The 20,173-nt window shown below is 44.7% G+C and overlaps 4 protein-coding genes across 9 annotated transcripts; 1 reads left to right on the top strand and 3 right to left on the bottom strand.

Moving 5' to 3' along the window:
• Positions 1-5,646: 5,646 nt before the first annotated feature.
• On the bottom strand, positions 5,647-8,790 carry Arf1 (ADP-ribosylation factor 1). Its single transcript, XM_069041946.1, has 4 exons — positions 8,643-8,790; positions 8,067-8,237; positions 7,858-7,967; positions 5,647-7,019 (listed from the first exon to the last, which is right to left on the bottom strand). Exons 2-4 carry the CDS (start codon positions 8,212-8,214, stop codon positions 6,729-6,731), a joined length of 549 nt encoding a protein of 182 aa, XP_068898047.1. The 5' UTR covers positions 8,215-8,237; positions 8,643-8,790; the 3' UTR covers positions 5,647-6,728.
• On the top strand, positions 8,750-10,750 carry LOC138126210 (tRNA (cytosine(72)-C(5))-methyltransferase NSUN6). Of its 2 annotated transcripts, XM_069041938.1 has the most exons (7): positions 8,750-9,010; positions 9,071-9,187; positions 9,332-9,527; positions 9,689-9,842; positions 9,900-10,107; positions 10,156-10,419; positions 10,472-10,750. In XM_069041938.1, exons 1-7 carry the CDS (start codon positions 8,750-8,752, stop codon positions 10,730-10,732), a joined length of 1,461 nt encoding a protein of 486 aa, XP_068898039.1. In that variant the 3' UTR covers positions 10,733-10,750. The 2 variants fall into 2 exon arrangements, with proteins under 2 accessions (XP_068898039.1, XP_068898040.1); XM_069041939.1 differs by lacking the exon at positions 9,071-9,187.
• Positions 10,715-16,137, bottom strand: LOC138126207 (deleted in lung and esophageal cancer protein 1-like). Of its 4 annotated transcripts, none has more exons than XM_069041930.1 (17): positions 15,874-16,137; positions 15,411-15,836; positions 14,873-15,352; positions 14,599-14,826; positions 14,138-14,433; positions 13,938-14,088; positions 13,803-13,888; positions 13,481-13,757; positions 12,892-13,431; positions 12,682-12,844; positions 12,500-12,631; positions 12,196-12,457; positions 11,787-12,152; positions 11,421-11,742; positions 11,218-11,373; positions 11,045-11,168; positions 10,715-10,991 (listed from the first exon to the last, which is right to left on the bottom strand). In XM_069041930.1, the coding sequence occupies exons 1-17, from the start codon at positions 16,135-16,137 to the stop codon at positions 10,741-10,743; spliced, it is 4,524 nt and encodes a 1,507-aa protein (XP_068898031.1). In that variant the 3' UTR covers positions 10,715-10,740. The 4 variants fall into 4 exon arrangements, 3 of the variants coding, with proteins under 3 accessions (XP_068898031.1, XP_068898032.1, XP_068898033.1); XM_069041931.1 differs by having other exon boundaries at positions 10,830-10,991; positions 11,223-11,373; XR_011157688.1 differs by lacking the exon at positions 10,715-10,991 and having other exon boundaries at positions 11,133-11,168; positions 11,425-11,742.
• Chro (chromator) lies at positions 16,101-19,859 on the bottom strand. Of its 2 annotated transcripts, none has more exons than XM_069041936.1 (7): positions 19,712-19,859; positions 19,387-19,451; positions 18,942-19,339; positions 18,755-18,888; positions 18,470-18,700; positions 16,597-18,413; positions 16,101-16,470 (listed from the first exon to the last, which is right to left on the bottom strand). In XM_069041936.1, the coding sequence occupies exons 2-7, from the start codon at positions 19,442-19,444 to the stop codon at positions 16,373-16,375; spliced, it is 2,736 nt and encodes a 911-aa protein (XP_068898037.1). In that variant the 5' UTR covers positions 19,445-19,451; positions 19,712-19,859; the 3' UTR covers positions 16,101-16,372. The 2 variants fall into 2 exon arrangements, with proteins under 2 accessions (XP_068898037.1, XP_068898038.1); XM_069041937.1 differs by lacking the exon at positions 19,712-19,859 and adding an exon at positions 19,541-19,694.
• Positions 19,860-20,173: the final 314 nt, after the last annotated feature.

The following is a 20,173-nucleotide window of genomic DNA, read 5'->3' as shown; positions in this document are numbered from 1 at the left end:
TGGTGTTCGTTCTTGTGATTCACAAATCAAAATTTTGGAGAGATAAGTGTTAATCAAGTGTTAAATAATAAATGAAACAGATTAGTTTATTTTGGATGATTTTGGTTGTTGTTTAATTTGTTACCTGTTTTCAGTTTGTCCCGTGTTTTTTATAAACTTTATTAAATTGCTCCAATTCATTTAGTTGCTGCATTTCTCTTCAAGTGTTCGAAGCAATGAATGATTCAAAACATTTTTAGTTCAATGATTAAAAATGAAAACATAACCTAAATATATTTTGTAACTAGATTTTGATGTCGGTACACTCTGGCGAAATTTTTTTATATCCAAGTACAGTCAAAACAAGAATTTTATTTAAAATTTAATTTTGACAGTCCAGGAGTTTTTTGAATTTACTTTATTTAGGTATCTCAAAACCTGCCATTAATGGAGTTACATAACCTCTGTTTTTTTATTTGGTACCACAATATGCTACCACCAACACCTCAGTTCGGCCAGGGTTGTAAAATTTAAAAAATATTTTTTTAATTTCTGAAAGATACGCACACCCGGCGTGTAATTTTTGAACGCACCCCAGTTAACCTCTTCAAGCTAAGTCATCTAGCGACAATTTTATCGCACATAGAATCAAATCAAAGAATCGCGTGGATTTTTTTGGATCTCGTCAGACGGTTCGATTAAATTATCTCTCCTCGATTTCGTCGTAAACGCGCCGCCGCCAGTTCGTCCAGTGAATATTTCTCGCTGTGGCTCATAAAACATGCAAGAACTGTTTTTATTGTGGGGCACCTCGTTGCTTATTCATTTCCCAATTGAACTCCCGCCCGGAACGAAATAAGAAGAGCGTCCGGTGCGCCAGGCGCGTCCGCTTCCCGGCGACTCCTCGACGAAGTTGGGGGTTTTCACACGCGTCTCGAAAAAAGCAGTCCCGTTGCACCGTCGGCGTCCTGTCCGGAGTCGGCTTCCACGTGTGAAATTTACAATCTAACGGCCGTCGAGTCACAAAGTTACAAACGGACGTAAACAGTGGAGCCGTTTCATTAAGCGGGAGGCCGTTAACGGCTTTTTTGCGCGATACCAATTCGAAAGGATGGCAAAAATGCAAGTCGCACCGGGGTCAACAGTCCGAGTTGTGGGCGCCTCGAGGATGGCTTTCATCACTCAACATTCGCGTTGGCGCCGCTCTCGTGGTGCACAGATGCACGCGCATTCGAAATCTTTGTTGTACCGGTCAGGGCGGTAATTGCAGCAAATCTTCTTCGACTTGTTCACGTCTTCGAAAACCATTTTTCAAACGGAGCAATGATACGGTGAACCGGAGGGCGCTTAGGTGGCAGCCTTGAGCATCGCCACCTCGAATCCGAGTTATTTTCGCGGGCGCCTTCGAAAATCCTCGAACCGGACCTGGACTCTTGGATCTCTGCAAACATCCCGATTTCGTTTGTTAACATTTGCGTTTTTGGTATTGGATTCGATTTCGAACTTTCTATTTTTACACGGTCCGACCTTCGGACACCTCTGTGTCAACGCCACCTGCGTCTTCACCGCGCGATCCTGATCGATTGCCTCCCGTGCGAAGATTAGAAACCGAGCCCGACACCGCCACCAGGTGAATAATCTCCGAAACGCGCCATCCGCCCGACTCGGTTATTTCCATATCGCATGTGCCCCCTCGTTTTCGCCTTTTTGCAGTGGCGTTATTACGGAGCGCGCAAAAACGTACAAAAACATCCGTTCAACCTCCGTAAATATTTTATGAAGAAGAAACTTGCAATTTCCTTCTACGTCTCTGTGTTACCACCGTCTTGCAAAAACACACTCGCAGACGGGAATTTTTCAAGGCGATTTATTGCACTCGCTCCACGGATGACGCAAATTTCTCAAACGGGCCCATAAACGACCATTGTTAACAAAATATCCAACTGTCGAAGAAAAAGCTACCGAAGGAATTCGAAAACTGACAAATTAGATTCGTTTTCAACAGAAAATCAGCTTTTCAGGTCTACTCTTCCGCTCAAAAAAGCGATAGTTTTGTTTTGCTGTTGCACTGGCGTTACGACCATTACAGATGTTCCACTTTACAGGTTGTTTCAAGTTTTTCTGATGAAGTAGTAGAAGTAAGTAGAAGATGTAAAATTTTGGTTGTTCCGAAAACGCATTAAGATATAAATCCCGGTCGTCCTTTCGCCTAATTTACGATCGTTTTCCCTTGTTTTCTAATCGAAGAATGCCGGTCCAGCTCACCGTTGGCACCCTCCGTTTCGCAACGGCGCTGTCGTTCTTTTTTACCGCGCGAGAGGCCGCCCATCCAGCGGTCGCCTCGTACAAATTTCCATAATTAATCGTCTCCAGGTCCGTCCATTAATCGGCCTCCTCATTGTTGTGTTGCTCACCTCGGGCCATCCTTTGTCTTTATCTTCTGGTATTTTTTTCTGGTCGACCTGTCGATGGACGTTTTGTTCTCGGCGGACATCTGTTGCGGCTTGTAATATGAAGTGTGGCGCCGTCGTGCAACAGGCTCCGCGCGTGACGCCTCAACTCGCCAAAAGAGGTGGACTCGTGGGTGTACCGAAACCAGATTTTCATTCAGGTTTCTCGCCGTTATTTATGTCGTTGTTCCAGCCGTCCTCATCTCGCTCATCATCGCGCCTCCACGGTCGGGTCAGTGTCTAACTCGAAAATGCACAACGGACGGACCGCTTCTTGCGCCTCCTCCGACACTTACCTCGCAAGCCACGTTCGCACACATCCGACAACTCCGACCAAATGCACACAAAAACAAGCCGATTTTCAAATCCTATCTCAACAACGATCCCCAATAAACGCTTTTATCGCGTTTTCAACATTTGCATTTTGAGGTTAACACTTGAAACGTCAAATGTCAAAAGCGCTACGTCATCATTGCGGAAAAGGGGACCCCGTGATTTTCATTTTGTGATCAGTCCCAAATCCGGTGTGAATTTTGTCGGGGACGGTTTCTAGACGCCCGTCTCTAAATCGTATCCGCAATAAACGATTTTATCAATTTTATCTCGTTTTCAACACTTGCATTTTGACATTAACAGTTGAAATGTCAAATGTCAAAAGTGACACACGTCATATGTCATTGCGGAAAAGGGGCCCCCGAGATTTTCGTTTTGTGATCAGTCCCAAATCCGGTGGTGGCCATCTGTGAGTTTCGTCGGAGACGCTCGTCTTTATTCCGTCTCCTCTAAATCGTTTTATTGTAGTGGACGCACCGAATCGTGGTGAATGGCGGTGCTCGTAAACGCTGATTTTTTCGTGTGGTAAAATTTATCGCCCCGCATAAAACCCATTGACAAACGCCACAGTTCGCCCATTAAAAGTTGCGGTGAGGTGGTTCGCGTTACCGCATGATATATGCATTTATGCCATAAAGATCGGCCATTACCTGACCGGTCGACCGCAAAAATGCGAATCTGACGTCCACGCAACGCGAGAACGGCAGCTCTACAATGTTTCGATGCTGCCGGTGGCGCCGGCTAAAGGCGCCACCACACGAACCGCAACGTCACGTGACGCCGCACACGAAGCGAGTGTCGCGAAGCAGCGGAATTCGATAAGCGTGCGAGCACCCACGGCTTTGTTTTTGTTTGTGGCCGTCGTGCCAAAATTTTGGACGGATCGAGATGCATAACATCAGAAAGCAAAAAGAAAAAAGTTGAAGAAAAAGAACTTATGCTTATACAAGTGGTTGAAATTAGCTTTTGGTCATTATCTCCTTGAAGAATAACAAGGTTTCACTCGACTGATAAAGTAAGGAATCAATTTAGGTTTGAGTGGAACTGATAACTTCAAAGAACAAAAAAATTTGCTTGTGATCCAAGATAAGGTGGTAAATATGGACCACAACGATTACGACTCTCCTTGAAAATGAAGTAGAGATCTGAGTCTTCTCTTTTAAAGAGTATCAAACGTATTTATTAATTTTGCAGTTTTCTAGGTCCTGGACAGTCAAATTCTTCAAAGTTTGGTATTCAAATGACGTAACTTGCCTCAAGGATGGAATGAAGATACGTTTCAATAATGAAAATGACTTCTAGGAATGACTATTGCAGCAGAGATTTATAATCTTTTGGAGCTTGCTCACAGTTTACAATTTTTTGCTGGTTTGTGTATTTCAGCAGGACGGTGCTCGTCACCACAAGACAAATATTTAGAATGCGTTGTTCCGTTTTAAATTATGAAATGTATCCAAAACTGAAGTCGTGTTTACACGAACCGTAACAATTGCAAGGAAGTGAATGTTGCAAACTTTATCACCGATAAAAGATTTCGCCATTGTCAAAAACCATCGATGACGCCACCCGCTTGGGACAACCAGGACGCAACGTAAGCGCATTACGCAACAGAGCAATACGTGAATGCAAATCGTTGCGGATGTGATTAACGTACGGATTTTGCGTGTCCCGTGGGACGTGAGTTTTTCGTGGGGCTCCAGTTTACGGCGCCTTAAAATCGCAACGGTGAATTTAATCGGCGCTATTCTCGAGCGATTGTTTACAAGCACGACGAATTTAATCGATTCCAGAAATAGATTGGTCGTGTTAAATGTGTCTTTTTAAAACGTTATGAATAATTAATCGATCGCAATTAAACGGCTGGCGCCGACAATGTGGCGATTTTTCCGCCGCGCACCTGTGCGGCCAAGCTTCCTTCCTTTACCGTTTTTCTCCTAATTGTTACAATAAATCAAATCGCTATCTTATCGCTCGCCATTAACTCGATCCGTGTTTGTTTACGATGAGATATCTTCGACTTTCACTAATCTCGAATGAGCGGTGACGTAAGGCAGGGTGGGTTTTTCGGAGATCGCTCTGTATATGAGAGACGCTTTCTCTGCCGCCGTCTTCACCCACACCATTCAGCATTACCATTGAATGGCGAAGAAGCGAGAATTCGGGTCATTCGCCGCGTTCGATCGCCAATTCGACCGGTCGGAGGCCCAGGACAAGTTTCACCTCTGATGAGACTTCACCCCAACAGCTTCAACCGACAAAGCGCCAATTCGTGCAAGTTTACCGAGTAAATAATTTCACAAAAATGTTTTCCTTCATTCTTGATTGTTTTATTAAGGGGTCAATACCCACAAACTCAAACCAGAGCATCTGTCTCAAATTAATTTTCAAATATACTGCTATGCCTGAGTGATGCTGGTGAAATAGGTGGCTTCGACGCGAGCGCCATCTCCCGTCGATCGACACAAATCTAGCTGCCGGTAATGTCGGAAACTATAATATTCTCCCAAAAGAAGCATCAATTTTCTGCGTTGTTACGTTTTCACCTCCTTGGGACGAAATGAGTTAAATACTAACAGGTGTCGCTTGTTTGAGTCATTCAGAGGGAGCAGACGTGTTGGTTCTAGATTAGCCCAATCGATAATGGATAGAAACGAACGGGATTGGAGGTTTAACAAGCGTAAATGAGATTGGAAGAGTTTTGTTGTTTCTCGGTCGGATTCGATTTACTTAAGTTGTGCGCGTTAAGTAATGGGTTCGCTCAGTTGATTCTATTTCAATTGGTGGAGTCGTTCGTTTTGAGGTCATTCGCCACTTAGATTAATTGAAATGCGGGCGTGATCCAATGAACGTCTGGCGTTGTCGAGCGATAAAATAAAAAAGAGCGTTCATATGAAATGTGATTTATTTGCGGAACTGCAATCAACTACTGTCTTCAACCATGTTAAAAAATCTAAATAAAAATATGTATTGTATTGTCATACATTCGCTTTCCCTCAATTTCCTGACAATAGGTAAAAATGTCACAAGAAGCATAAAAATAAATCTTTTACCAATCAAGCACAATACAATATATTTCACATGATTGACATTCATACATAATCGCAAAAGCGATACCTAAAGTAGTTTCAATAATTAATATTAACTAACTATATTAGCGGAAAACAATCTCTCGTTTTCGACCATTGTACAGAATTCCAATAGCTTGTTGCAGATCTCCAAACACAGAACGATTTTAATTAACATGTTTTGTATGCTTCTTTCGAGTCTTTGAAACGTAAAAAAAATCAAATAAAAAAACATGTTGATTAAAATTTATTAAATTATAAGACAATAAGTTAATAATATAAATTTATTTCATAATACAGTATGATGACAAACGGGAATGTTCACGAGACTGATCAGCCAATATATATATTTTATGACGTGTTGTATTTATATTATATTTTTTTGTTTTTATATAAACCACTTGCGCTCCGCTGTTTGTCAAAATGAAAACCTATTCTCAATGTAACGGCTATCCGTAAACATGAATTACGATAATTAATGGAAGAAGAAAAAAAAATAACCAGAAAGTAAACAATAAAATGTTTTGAGCTGTGCTCAATAAAAGATGTCCTATGATGAACATGGAACCTACCATATGTTACAAATAAAACATCTTCACACGAAAACTACTGTACAAGCTATAAATACACCTTAAAAAATGTACCGAAGAGAACGAAAAAAAAAAAGAGTGCCGTAACTGGGTAGTGCCGCTTGGACTCTACTGTTTGTCCGCCATACCAAAAAAAATCAGAACCACGTATAACGAATTTATTAAGAGAGTATGTTCGACAAACAGTGGATGTGACAGTTGTAATTGCAACATATGGTATAGTAACATTGACAGTCCCAATCACAATAATTTTTTTTGTTGAGTGATTACTTCTGAACAAAAAAAATCATGAAAATCAAACACTGCACTTTTTAACGGTTGGCATTCTTCAGTTGGTTTGAGAGCCAGTCGAGGCCCTCGTATAAACCATCTCCGCTAGTCGCACAGGTCGCCTGGATATACCAGTTGCGATTTCTCAACGAGTGCAGTCCCAACTTATCCGTGATCTCCGCTGCGTTCATTGCGTTAGGCAGATCCTGCTTATTGGCGAAGATCAGCAGGACCGCATCCCTGAGCTCGTCCTCTGCCAGCATGCGCATCAGCTCGTCCTTCGCCTCGCCTATGCGCTCCCTGTCGTTGCTGTCCACTACGAAGATTAGGCCCTGGAAAAGCACATCTAAAGGATCCTGATCCACGGCCCGACAAAATTTGCGTTCTCGATCGCAATTAAAAATCAATGCTCCGATGCTCATCTTTCGGGGCGAAACTTTAACGCGAAAGTCATTTCCGGCAAAACATAATCTCACTAAAAATAATCGACATTCCTATTTCTATTTTTGATTTTCAAGCGTATGTCAGTTTTATGGTTTTGAAATGGCTGCAACGTGGAAACTTTGAAACTTAAAAATACGTGAGTAATCGCATTACTATTATTAAACGCCAACAAACTTTGTCTTATCTTACCTGGAGTTTTTTTCAATAACGTAACGTGTTATCAGTCATTAACAAAAAGAAAATAAAGTGCATTGAACTGCAAAAAAATTGAGACTACGGCTCCGATTATTTTGAAATTGGGTGAAAAAAGAAGTTGTAAATTTCATAATTCTATCAAACGTGAGTCATAAAAAAATACGTGATAAACCGAAAAATACAATGGGAAATATCGTGCTATGAACTTTCAGTGTGAGTCACAGTTGTCGCATTCGTGTAATTAAACGAGAAACAAAAACCAACGGAAAGTGCGACACGTCAAACGATAAATGACAGATTGCTAGATGGAGCAGCGGTCGCATCTTGTAGCCTCACCTTAACGCAATCTTGCCAAACCTACTGTAAAACCTTCTGATTCGCAAATTAACTAAACGTTCTGACACGGTATAAGACTTTGTAATTTAATATGAACCGCAACCGCTTAATCATCATGACGCAAAACTGATAATGAAAATGATTTTCTGACGAATTATACAAGGAAAAAAAAAATTGGATTCATCATATTCATACCTGTGTGTTTTGGAAATAGTGTCTCCATAGCGGCCTAATTTTGTCCTGACCACCCACATCCCACACTGTGAAGCTGATGTTCTTATATTCTACAGTTTCGACGTTAAATCCTGCAAAATTCCGTAAAGCAATCAGGTCAAGGACAGGTTAGGGTGGCGGCGGTATGTCGTGAAAATCACCACGTGTGTGGGGTATGGAGTTTGACTTACCGATAGTGGGAATAGTCGTAACGATTTCGCCTAATTTAAGTTTATATAAAATTGTAGTTTTACCAGCAGCATCTAATCCTACCATCAATATCCTCATTTCCTTTTTGCCGAAGAGGCCTTTGAATAAGTTGGCAAACACGTTCCCCATTGTGGCTGCTGGACAATGTTAACCTAAAATCGGGAAAAACGAATAACTACTCGATCGGTCCGAAAGCTTCGAATTCGAGTTCTCGATGTCGGTTATATTTAGAACAAAGAGACAAACCGCGTTAAACAGAGGTTATTAATCTTTAAATAAATTGACATATTGATTTAATATCGGTGGCGGTTCGCAGTCGCCCCCGTCGACCCTCGGCCGTGTTTGCCCCAGTGCGGCGGGTCCCAAGGCGGGCGCCGCCCCCGAATCCCCGTCAAACACCGCTGAACACGTTAAAACCCCAAATGCCGACTTGACTTGTTGTCACTTTCCTCGCCCGACAGCAGAAAACACTGCCAAATACGCAGTAGTAGAACGCGTCCGCTCCCGTATCGGGGGTGGCGGCCCCCCGAGACTCCCGGCGCCCCTTTCGCACGTACCTCTTTTAAAACGACACTCTACACTCAAAGAAACGCTATCACATTCACCAATCCTCCCAAAAGTTGTCGTACGTCAATATGGCGGACGTGAAAGAGATTCGTACTTCATGCCACGTCTTGGCCTACCGCCGCACCGATTGGCTACCCCACCCCACGTGACCGACCATTGCCAATCAAAACAATCTAACCTGCCCGGCTGGTCGGCACCTTCGACACGAAAAAACAGCCCGGTTTCGGGTTTTTCGCGTTGCACCGGCTCCAGATTTAGTACACGCACAATGCCATACCCAAAATCACCCTTCGGTGACGATTTCGACGCGGAACTCCTGTGGAAACTCGGCGATGACGATCGAACAACTGTCAACGAGGTGAGTCGGGGTTTTTTGATGTTGGGTTGGCAACAGTGAAATTAACGCGCCAGCTTGCAGATTCAAAACGAAATCTGCGAATGGCTTTGCAGGACGCCAGAAATAACTTCTTTTAGGGTAAACACGCTTAAGGCCGACGCGGGAGAGCTCCAGAAATATATCGGAACACACGTGCGGGTGATTGTTTTAATAAATTTTTGATGGAATGACGCAGCGGGTGCACGCATCGGTGACATCTTTATTAGTCATCGGCAGTAATTAGATCATCATCAAAAAGTTGCGCCACGACGGTCATCAGGCTGAAATACCTCTTTTTTGCAGGATTTGAGTGGTGGGAAAGAAATTGTGGTAGAGAGACCCGCCTGGTGCGAGGACGCCATAATTGTGCACCACTCTAAGAGGGATAATGTCCAATTAAAAATTTACGACAAAGAAATTGTTGTAGACGCAACATGTGGTGCTGCTGTTCTGCGAGGGGCTCACATTTACGCACCAGGTGTTATGGGCATGATAACAGGTATACTACAAATGTCACGTGACGAGGTAAATGGCGCTTGATTCTGACACATCTTATCAAGTCTTCATTTTTTTTTTTTGATGAAAAACTGAACGCAATGAATCAAGCGTCACAGTTTTATTGGGATAAATAAAAAAAATAAAACAATTTTAATTATGAAGGTACACAAATCGGCGATCACGTGAGCGTTTATGCAGATGTTACAAAAAAATGTAAAAAAGGTCTTCCAAAAATATACAACGACGAAAAAGTTTTCTTGGGAAATGGAGTGGTAAAAATGGATCGCAAACAGTTATTTTGTGAGACACCCCAGACGTTAGTGTTTTTTTTAAATAATCTGTAGAAATCCCAGCAAATATTTTTTAATTGTAGAGGAATTGCCGTTCACATGATGGAAACAGTGTCAAATTGTCCTTCAATCGGGGACGATTTTCTGCCTCCAGGAGTGGCCATTTTGCAGAACTTACCTTCAATTATTTGCGTGCACGTCTTAGACCCTCGACCGCAAGACGCGGTGCTTGATATGTGCGCTTCTCCCGGAAATAAAACCACACATATTGCTACGTTTCTTCAAAACCAGGTTCACACCTCATTTAAAATTCGTACCAAATCATAACCCAGTCTTTAGGGTAGATTGGTTGCAATCGATAAGACTCCGTCGAAAGTGGCGCAACTGAGAGAGCGTTGTGACAGATTTGGGGTTCAGGTGGAGATCATTCAAGCGGATTCGACAAAACTGGTAGTCCAAGAGAGATTTCCTCTTGAAACTTTCGACAAAATTCTTCTAGACGCTCCTTGCAGCGCCTTGGGGAAGAGGCCCCAACTAGTCAACACCATTACGCTGAAGGTTCTACGCTCTTACGTCCCTCTTCAACGAAAACTGTTCGAAACGGTGAGTCTCAGATGACGACGGTTTAATTTTTTTCGAATCTCTTAAATTGCAGGCTGTGCAACTTTTGAAAAAAAACGGAACGTTGGTTTATAGCACTTGCACGGTGACGCTCGCAGAAAACGAGGGCATCGTAGCGTGGGCCTTGAAAAATTTCGATCTAGAATTGGAAACTGGAAATCCGAGTTTGGGGGGCCCGGGTCTGAAAGGCGCCCAGTTATCAGAAGACCAACTGAGAAAAGTACAGCGTTTCGGCCCCAAACAGCCCGTTGATTCTGTAGGTTTTTTTATAGCCAAGTTTGTGAAAAAGATTTAATAAAGGAACTAATCGACATTGAATTTTTCGTTATTTGAACCTTGTCCGGTCACAGGAACGTCGATGAAGTAGTGCGGAATGTTGGTCGCGACCCTGAGAGTTTCCATGTACCGCTTACAATGTCTGGGTGTGAAGTACACGGCAATATCTTCAAATTGCTTGTTGACACCTGTACTTCCAACAATATCACCATGATTTGGATAAACTTCGAAATCGTCGTGATTTGTCGTTTTAAAAATCTCAAATCTGGCAATCGATCCTAAGTCGGACAGTTAAGTTGGCACGTCTGACTCGAGTGTCGCAAAATACTACCTGTCATATTGTATATGGATAAAATGGCTTTCTTGCTCCGATACAGCAAACACTGGCCAAATTTGAGAAAAGGGGGTTTTACGACAATGTGCGGATAATGGAGACGCACCTGGAACGGAATCATCTGCAAGAGTAATCTTTCATTGCGATTTTTGCGGGGTGAGTTGGTAGACCTGACGCGTCGTTCCTTTTTGGAAGATATTTAAATCCTTCGTGATTACGCTAGTAAAATCCTCTTCTCTTTCGTCATCTTCGGTCTCCTTTCTTTTATAAATAAATTCGGCGTATTGCATCAGGTCCTCCCAAGAGAAATGGCAGGTAACCATAACCTAGAAATTTGCCATCAAACAGAATTTCATCGAGAAATTGCGGGTACCTGCAGACACTCGTGTCTCTCGAGCACCAGATTTTGTGTGTCCGTGATTCCCGTAGGTATGGTGCGGGCCTCGACTATTTTAAAAGGCTTTTCAATACCGACGGTGAACAGGACCGGACTCATGTCGATGTTTCTGAACAACAGGTACGCCTCCGGAAACTTTTTACATTCGATCAAGATATCATTCACGAAGAGATCCATTATTGTCTCGTCACTCGATATGTCAACTTGGAGTATCGGCAATTCTAAAGTCACCAACACTAGGGCTTTGGCTTTATCGAAATCAACACCAAAATTCCTCTTGAAATAATTTTCCTTAAACCTATCTCGAGTGATTACGCGTCGGCAACATCAACAAAACATTACTTATCCTCATCTGTCAAACCAATGAACCCGACTAGACTGTACTTGAGGTGCGTTTTCTCGTAACTCGGCACGAAACCTGCGGGACTGATCGATACACACATCTCGGCTGTAGACTGTTTTTCCAAGTAGAAATCAAAAGGCCTGAGCTGGATGCACGTCCCGCACGCTTCGTTGCCGTAAAACTCGGGCGCCAACCGCAAATTAACTGTGTCGTTGTCGATTTCCAAGAGGAAATTGAGCGGGGCCAGTTGGGAGTGGTCCTCGGGGGCGAAGACGTGCCAGGTGAGGTGAACCGGCACCGAACTGACATTTTTGATGGTGAAACACTTCGTTATGCTTTCCACCGAGTAGGCTACGTTTTCAAAACTGAAATTAAGGTTTTAAAAGATTGAAACCGGCGGACTAGTACCGAATGGTGGGACAAGGTAGCGTCGTGTTGCGAGCGAAAGGAAACTCGACGGGCAATCCGACCACTTCGACGATGAGATTGAAACAGAACGGGGTGAGGTCGTTGATTTCCACGATCACCTCTTCCAGGTACTTCCCCCAAGTGTTGGCGTAGATCCAGAGGTCGATCTCGACGACTTCGTACGGGACCATGTTTCCAAAGCGACGCAAGGGCTCGATCACGATGCCGCAACCGGAGACGCACTCCTGTTCCCAGAACGATTCTGGAGGGGGCGGGTGAAAACGAGAGAGAGTGCGGTACGCACCTACAGTCCTGGTTCTGCCTTTGACCAAGACGTGGTGGATGCAGTCTTCGGCGGGACCGTAGTTGGTCGCATCAACTGTGAAGTATCCCGGGATCGGGGTCAAGTTTTCGATGTAGAAGGTCATCTTGGCGGCTGGAATGAATCACATAGAAGAAAACAGACAGCAAGACCACCCGATTTACGTCTTTTGACGTTGATTTGTTTTGTTTTGACGGTCGGATAAGTCGCAACTACAGAGTCACTCGCGATCAAAGACAGCAGACTCTCGTCCGGAGCCGAAGTCGTCGGCTCTTCTGGACGCCACTCCCCTTCGTCGCCTTTCCAGTAACCATCCTCTCCGAATTTCTGTAAACGTCTGCACAGTAAAACATCGTCGTGGGTGACGCAACTACCGTGTAGTCCCACGTGGGGAGGTTATCGCTTTTGGGTGGCCACAAGTACCGGTCGTACCCTCTGTCCCTGTTGGGGAGGTAGAAATGAACGTTGATGGTCGACACTGTGCACAAGATGCGCAAAGAAATCAGACGATCCGGATCCCCGACGAAGCACGGCACGTGGATGTTTTCGAACACTCCGCAGTCGACGGCCACCAATTCGACTTTGACCTCGACGGTACCGCCCGCTTGGACTATTCCAGATTGCGGTTGGAATCTGACGCGGATCTTGTCAGCGTCTTGGCCTGCGGGCTTGAGGAAGTAGAAACAACCGATCAGGAGCCCGGCGTTGTGGACGTAAACGTTGTGGATCGTGGGGATTCCCACGTAGATGAATTCTTTGGGACAGAGAATTGCCAAAGAGTTGTCCGTTCGGATGGTGATGTCGATTTTTGCGACTTCGTAAGCGACGAGGCACACGGCCTCCATGACGAAGCTCTGACACGTGCAAGAGGAACAAGAGAACAGGACCAAGATGGAGACCCAGCGAACAGGTTCCTGGAATGATAATAATTGACAACGCTTTGAAAAAATGCCAAACTAGTACTTTCGCTTCTACGGTGTACGCCACTTTGCGTTTGTGTTTCTTTTTCAGTGTGCCCTTCCAGTGGCTCAAGTGTTTCGATTCTGCGATGACGCAGAGGTTCATGTCCTTGCTGCAATGGATCTCTATTAGCTTCCAGTCCACTTTGTCGTTTGTCAAATTTTCGATAGTTAGACACTGCGACGCTTCAACGTTCTTGGGAATTATCCCAAAATTCAGGATGGATTTTGACAAACGCAAACTGGGAAGTGCCTCCTTTATAGCTTCTTTCACCTCGACGCTAGATTTGTTTGTAATTATTGCAACGTTGGCAGCTCTGATTTACCTGACAGTCGTCACTGTGGTTGTCACCACTGGAGGAATCTGTACAGCACACAATATTTCCAGTTGGCAAATGTGCACGTCTGCCACCTGCGCAAAAAGAAATTAAGCGATGCTGTGGTCAATTTCAAGAACAAACCTTGAAATTCTCTTTGGATGATGATTGATCGGTTTTTAGATTTTCATCGGACGGTGTGCACAAGGAGCGGCACTCTGTTTCGTTTTCTTTGTTGATAAAGATGGTATCCGAATCAGGTATACTCACAACCGGTATGTTCTTGAGGTACAAACTAAACTCCAAAGCGAGTAAAATTGATTTTAATGTTGATCTTAACTTACCTCAAGTAAATGTAGTAACAACCTTCTTGATCCGTTTCCGATGTAAGTTGTACGATCACGTCTGTGGTACTGAAAGACGGTATGAATTGAGTGTTATATAAAATCTTAATCCAATCGGAGGTCATTTTTTTCTTATTGTCGTAATCTTGTGTTGCCGTTTTTAACGCCCAGTAATAGTCGAAGTGGATGGGGCTGTTGTTGACGACCGAAAATATGAATCCTGAAGTTTGGTGGGGGGCTAGAGTGATGCTAACTAGGCGGTGATAGTAAGTGAATGTGTTTTCCAGCAAGTACATCTAGAACGATTTGAATATTTAGTACTTTAATTCCTAAAAAAAAGTTAGAAGTATGTTCAAGGTTATTTTTAAAATGATCTGACAAATTAGTTGTAGCAGTGTTGCCACCCGACAAAAGAATAATTTACGTGTCAGTAAATAATGTGGGGTATTTGTTAATTTTACGTTAACTTTCAGAAATTGGTTGGAGAACATGATGCAGTCCCCCAACAGTTCCACCTCTTGGTGGGAGTAGTTGTCGCAAATAATGAAGAGTTTCTCGGAGAAAAATCCCTCCCTTTCGGGCAAAAACATGACGAAGATTTGGCACATCGCGTCTCGGTCGATTTCTAGAAACACCGGGAAAACTGTGAAGCACCCTTGCGTGATTTCTCGTGGCCGGCAAACCTCCTCCTGCAAAATCATTGCCAACCTAAATTTTTTCCCACCAGGTACCAACATCAAGTTTTCCGAAACACCATTCGTTCTCTGTGGTTATCAAGAATCGGCCCCTCTGCCCGTCATTCTTCACTATAACCGTGACGAGGGAATAATTTCCCAGCAGACAGGTGCCACAGTCGATGGTAAAATTGAGAGCGTCGCGACGCCGCTCCGAAAAGTACCGACTGCCAGGTCCGGGTTTTTTGACAGCGTTCAAAGGCAACAGCGGGTTGAAAACGTAACAGATTAATCTCGGGGAGTCCCGAATGCTTATCACCGGGACTTTCAAGTCGATTCCTTTGACCGTCTTGAATCTGACGTACTCCGTGTAGTCTACGTAAATTTCCGGTTGAAACGTCACCAAGAATTCGGCACACATGCCCGGAGCCAGTCGACACGAATCCGTCAGCATCTCCAAACAGAAAGGAGTGTTTTTGGGGAAGTGGTAATAGTTGAAATTGTGCGGCACTCCACTTACATTCCGCAGCTTGAATTTTTGCTGCAAGTTGCAAATTTTGCAACAGTTGTGCGGTCACTGGCGCCAAATTCAAACTTACCTTGTAGGTCTCGCCAGTTTCGTAATTCCAAAAAACAATTTTGTCGGGTTGTACGTTAAAAGGTGAGATCACCTGAACGGGCTCGAGTTCTTTAAGCTTGCGTCGCTTTTTTCCAACCGTTTCGGTACTTTTTTGTTCGACTTGGATGGCAGGACAGGGTTTTTTGCACGTGTGCAGAGTGGGGTTGTAAGTGAAGTCCAAGTATTGTTCGATCGCGTTGGGGTAGATATCGCTTCTTTGGATCAGCTCGTACGTTTTTACAGCGTCGTCGGATAACCTTTGGAAGAGTTCGTGACGTTTCAGTCGCAATTCCTCCAAAACGGGCAGGTTTTCTTTTTTCCGGATCATCGCCGACGCGTGAATTCGCATTATCTCCTCTTCCACCCTGGAAATGTCTTCCAAGCGGGGCTCCAACGCCGCCAGAATCTTTAAAACGGTGCAGCAACGCTCATTTGGCGCTTACCTCGATCGTGACCACTCCATTTTCCCGGTAATCGGTGAAGTCGGCGTCTACCGCGTACTTTTTCAGATTTTCGGCGACATTTTCGGGATATTTGTTAGTGCGGAAGGTGTCTTGGAAGATTTCGGTAACGAGCGGAAGGATGTCGTGGTTTTCTTCGTTTTGGGGAACCAAAGGAGGGCGGTCCATCTCGAACGTCAAAAACGACGTCCGAATAACTTGACAGCTAATTACTAAAATTCCTATATTTTTATCATCTCTATCCATTATTACATGTGAAAAAAAATCTTAACCGAAGTATGTACAGAATATATTTTCAAATATATTGCATTTTATCTCAAAACGAAAAGTTTTTTTTTTATCCAAGTTTTATTAATACAGATAAATGCTTTAAAAGAAAATAAAGTCATCGGAACAAAACTGGGGGCGAATTAATTATCCCAAATCGCAAACTATCCTCGATCGGTATGCTTTGAATACAACGAAACGATGCAAAATATCATTATTTGTCCAATTCCAGACTGGCGTACTCTTCGGGAGTCACCTGCGTCACCATTACGTCCCCGTCTGGCAACATGACGACGACTTTGTGGGTTCCACCTGCAACAAAATATCTAAATAGTCAACAGACGCGTCAAAAATGACAGATACTCTCGTTCTTCACTTTGTTTTATTTTGCATTCCCTTCAGCTTTTTACTGCGTTCATTTGTTAACGTTTGACTCACCCGGACTCCGCGGTTCTGTCCTGATAAACTGCGCGACTAGCGGCTGTTCCTCGGCCATCTCCACCGGTTCTTGCACCTCCATCAGCACCTCCGCCGGGTTCCCGACCTGTTCCACCTCCTCCTGTATCGCCTCGCTCGTCACCAACAAACACTGCTGCTGTCCGTCACTGTCTTGCGTCAACAGAATCGTCTGTCCTTCCTCGTTCTGTCCGGCCACTTGGTACACGGTCCCGTCGTCCCCCGTTATGAACATGGGCCGATCTCCCGCGGCCAACGTGAACGTCGACAGGTCCGCTTCGACTGCCGTCGGAGTCTCGTCCACCGCTTGCGCCACCTTCGGCGCCAACACCACCGGAGCCGGTTCCTCGTCCAACGAGGGCATGCTGATCACCGGCTTGGACCCCGCGGCTTTCTGCGGACTCTTTTTTACGGTCGTCGTTGCCGCCGGCGATGGCGGCGGCTTCGTTTTGTACACCGTCGTGTTGCCGATTTTTTTCGTGATGCTGTTGGCTTTGGGGTACACGTTCCGGACTGGGTTCGTGGGGGCTATGTTGAACCTGGGTTTGGGCAGCGGCGACGGTTTGGGGCGCACCAGTTGCGGGGTAGGTTTGGTCGCTGGAGTCGGCGTCCTCGTCATGGGACTCAAAGACGTCCTCGGCTTCGCGACCGATTGGTTGATGATCCGCGGTTGGGTCTTGGGTCTGGGGGACTGCAATGTTTTCTGGAGGATGTTGGAGTTGGCCATGGCGGCGTTCAGGATCGAGTGGGACGCTTTCACGTCGTTCACCACCGCGTATACGGTCTCTTTGGGGGTGGCGATTGACGCAGTTGCGGTTAATGTGGGGGTGTTGGCCGTGGGGGTGGTGTCGGTAGTGACGGGATCGGGGTCGGGTTTGAGATCTTCTTCGGTGATGTCCGCCGCGGCTAGTTTCACTATGTTGTCGATGCTCTCGGAGGGACTCTCTTTCTTGATTTCGTGAATGACGGGTTCGGGTTCCGGGTCGGGGTACTCCACTCCGGCGAGTTTTCCAGTGTTCGGGTCCAAGGTGAATTCTCCAGGTGGACTGTCCGGTTCCGGTAAAGGTAGATCCGTCGGGAACTCCATCTCCGGGATTCCATCGTCGGAATCCTCCTCGTTGCCGACCGTAAACTTAGTCTCCTCTTTCTCTTTCACCGGGGGTTTGGGCGTCTGCGTCTTCGGCGCCTCGATCTTTTTGATGATCTTCTCTAGCTCCTTCTTGATGATGGGACTCTTGTTGATCACTTGCTGTTGGACGACTTTCGGTTTCGGCGTTGCCGAAGCGCCGCTCTGCTCCGAACCTTTCACCTGGACCACTCTCTTGCTTCCATCCTCCTTTTTGATGATCCTGATCTGCGTCTGCCCTATTTTCGGGCTGACTTTCACGATGGCTTGACCTCCGCTGGTCGCGATTTTCGATGCCATCGAGTCGAGCTTTATGATGCCGGACGATTTGGACATGATGTAGACTCCGGAACTGAGCGATGGCAGTTGTTTTTGACTGATTCGGACTACCCCTTTTGCATCTGGGATGAGGACGTTGTCGGGAAGTTTCCTTCCGGCGCCGTTGTTGTAGGTGTGCACGATCTTGGCCACTTTGCGGACCGGCAGCTTGGGTTCGTCATCTTCCGAAGACAAGGACTCGCCCTCCAGCTTGATCTTCTTCTCGAAGGAGTCGTCGCTTTCGGCGTCGTCGTCGAATGGACGCTTCAGGCCGGTCTCTTCGCCGTCGGAGATGTTGCCGCACCAAGCTTTCACCTGGTTCAAAGCTTTCTGTTTGCTCGTCCTCTGCGGCCGCCTGCAAAACACAAATTGCAATTTTTTCTTAAAAACAAAAAAGAAATGTACACGCACCCTCCCGGCGTCGTGATGACCACCGTTGCGGGTGGAGCGACAGGTTTTTTCTGGACGATTTTCACCGCCGTCGGGGACTGCGGATTCAAGCGGGGCCTCCCTCTCCCTCTCGGTGCCCCCGGTGGTTTTTCCTTTTCTTTCTCTTTTTCTTTAGCTGCTTTCAGTTTGTCCTCGTACTCTTGAACTAGCGCTTTACAATTTTCCAAATGCGATAATGGCTCCCACGTTTCTCTGATAAAAAAAAAGTCAATAAAAAGAAATTATGGAACACTGATAAAAACGTACTCTGAATAATTTTCCCATTTGACTTCATATTCCCAAAGCCTCTTACGTGGATTGAACCGTTTCCCCACAATTTTTTCTACAATGTACTCTTCCTTTTCATTATCTTTGGTTGTCCTCAGTGCCCTTTGCGAATCCTACAAATGAGAAATTTAAACTAAAAAACCGTGAACGTTTATTTTTGCAATACATTTGGGATAGGGTCATCTAGAGCCAGTGGGTCTTTTTCAATTTTTTTCTCATCATTTTCAGTGATTTTTCCTGCAGCGATTTTGTTCACAAATTGTAATGTCTTGCCAGCAGATATCCACAAGTCTTTCTCTATCTGATCAAGTTTCGTCCATTTCTGGTAAATATCCCACGACGTGGGCGGCTCTTCTTCTTTATCTTTGTGAGTCTGGACTTGCTTCGTTTTCCACAGAGTGAAGCCCCAAATCTGAGATTTCTCCTCATTCTCGCACGTGAGTACCGATATATTGCTGCACTGGTCGGTCGATTTGTGCTTTTGGAACTCTTCCACGAAGTGAAAGACCTCGTGACAGCCCCCACACACCAATACATCGATTTTTGACAGATCTTTTTGCGCGTCTGCAATATCAAAATTACCAACTTGAAACAAATAAACACGGACTTGCCTTTGATCAGGTCCGAGTCCTTCGATATGTCCAGGGGGTCGTTCAACGCCTCTTCCATTGCGTCTCTGCAAAAACAACAACATAACCTCAAATCGCTGTCGTACTTGCCGAATTTTTATATTTAGCGCCATTCGGAAAAAATTAATTTTCGAACCGATTTTATGACATCGCTTTGTTGGGAAAATGGCCGTTTATCCTTGACTGTTCTTGGGTTGCACATTAAACACTGACGCGCAAAAATTCCGTATTAATTATTTACGTCCACAGACGGCCGGCTTATCTGCACCTATGACGAATTTTCGACGCACCAAATTATTTATCTTACCTTAAATTTTCTTTTTTTATTAATGTTTGACGACTGCAAGCGTTCTAAACATAGCGACAGTGCTGCACTCTGTGCGATTGCACCGGCGAACTTGCCTTGGCGGGAATTATTATTTGCGACGGAAATTATTTCTCACGTTAAATATGCTCGATTCGGAACGTGAAAATTCACAAAATACTCCATTCAACGAATTTTTTAAACATCAGTCGCCATTGTCGCCACTCTGGTTTTCCATCTATGGTGACATTTACATAATTTGAACATTTAGGTTGGTATTACGTCACATAGTTAACATTAATTTCAAGGTTATCAATTTTAATAATGGCCCCAATCTCCCACTTTGAACAATAACAAATTATTTACGACGATTTTAATTGATTCTGATACCTCAGTGGGAACACTTCGACGATACCAGTTGTTGTTGCAAATTTTACCTCTTAAGTTGGCATGACTGACTATAGA

Source organism: Tenebrio molitor, chromosome 3 (assembly GCF_963966145.1).
Source record: "Tenebrio molitor chromosome 3, icTenMoli1.1, whole genome shotgun sequence".
Classification (NCBI taxonomy): domain Eukaryota; kingdom Metazoa; phylum Arthropoda; class Insecta; order Coleoptera; family Tenebrionidae; genus Tenebrio; species Tenebrio molitor.
Note: the sequence above shows the minus strand (reverse complement) of the source record. Positions and strands in the feature narration are given on the sequence as shown.

Coding starts and splice junctions, on each gene's coding strand:
- LOC138126207 (XM_069041930.1), bottom strand. CDS start 16,137: ATGGATAGAGATGATAAAAATATAGGAATTTTAGTAATTAGCTGTCAA. Junction 14,089..14,137: donor TGTTACTACATTTACTTGAG/GTAAGTTAAGAT, acceptor TTTGGAGTTTAG/TTTGTACCTCAAGAACATAC. Junction 13,889..13,937: donor CATCCAAAGAGAATTTCAAG/GTTTGTTCTTGA, acceptor CTTTTTGCGCAG/GTGGCAGACGTGCACATTTG.
- Chro (XM_069041936.1), bottom strand. CDS start 19,444: ATGGAAGAGGCGTTGAACGACCCCCTGGACATATCGAAGGACTCGGAC. Junction 18,701..18,754: donor AAATGGGAAAATTATTCAGA/GTACGTTTTTAT, acceptor TTTTTTTATCAG/AGAAACGTGGGAGCCATTAT. Junction 18,414..18,469: donor GTCATCACGACGCCGGGAGG/GTGCGTGTACAT, acceptor TGTGTTTTGCAG/GCGGCCGCAGAGGACGAGCA.
- Arf1 (XM_069041946.1), bottom strand. CDS start 8,214: ATGGGGAACGTGTTTGCCAACTTATTCAAAGGCCTCTTCGGCAAAAAG. Junction 7,968..8,066: donor TACGACTATTCCCACTATCG/GTAAGTCAAACT, acceptor GGAATTTTGCAG/GATTTAACGTCGAAACTGTA. Junction 7,020..7,857: donor ACTATTTCCAAAACACACAG/GTATGAATATGA, acceptor GTGCTTTTCCAG/GGCCTAATCTTCGTAGTGGA.
- LOC138126210 (XM_069041938.1), top strand. CDS start 8,750: ATGCCACGTCTTGGCCTACCGCCGCACCGATTGGCTACCCCACCCCAC. Junction 10,108..10,155: donor CTACGTTTCTTCAAAACCAG/GTTCACACCTCA, acceptor CCCAGTCTTTAG/GGTAGATTGGTTGCAATCGA. Junction 10,420..10,471: donor AACGAAAACTGTTCGAAACG/GTGAGTCTCAGA, acceptor CTTAAATTGCAG/GCTGTGCAACTTTTGAAAAA.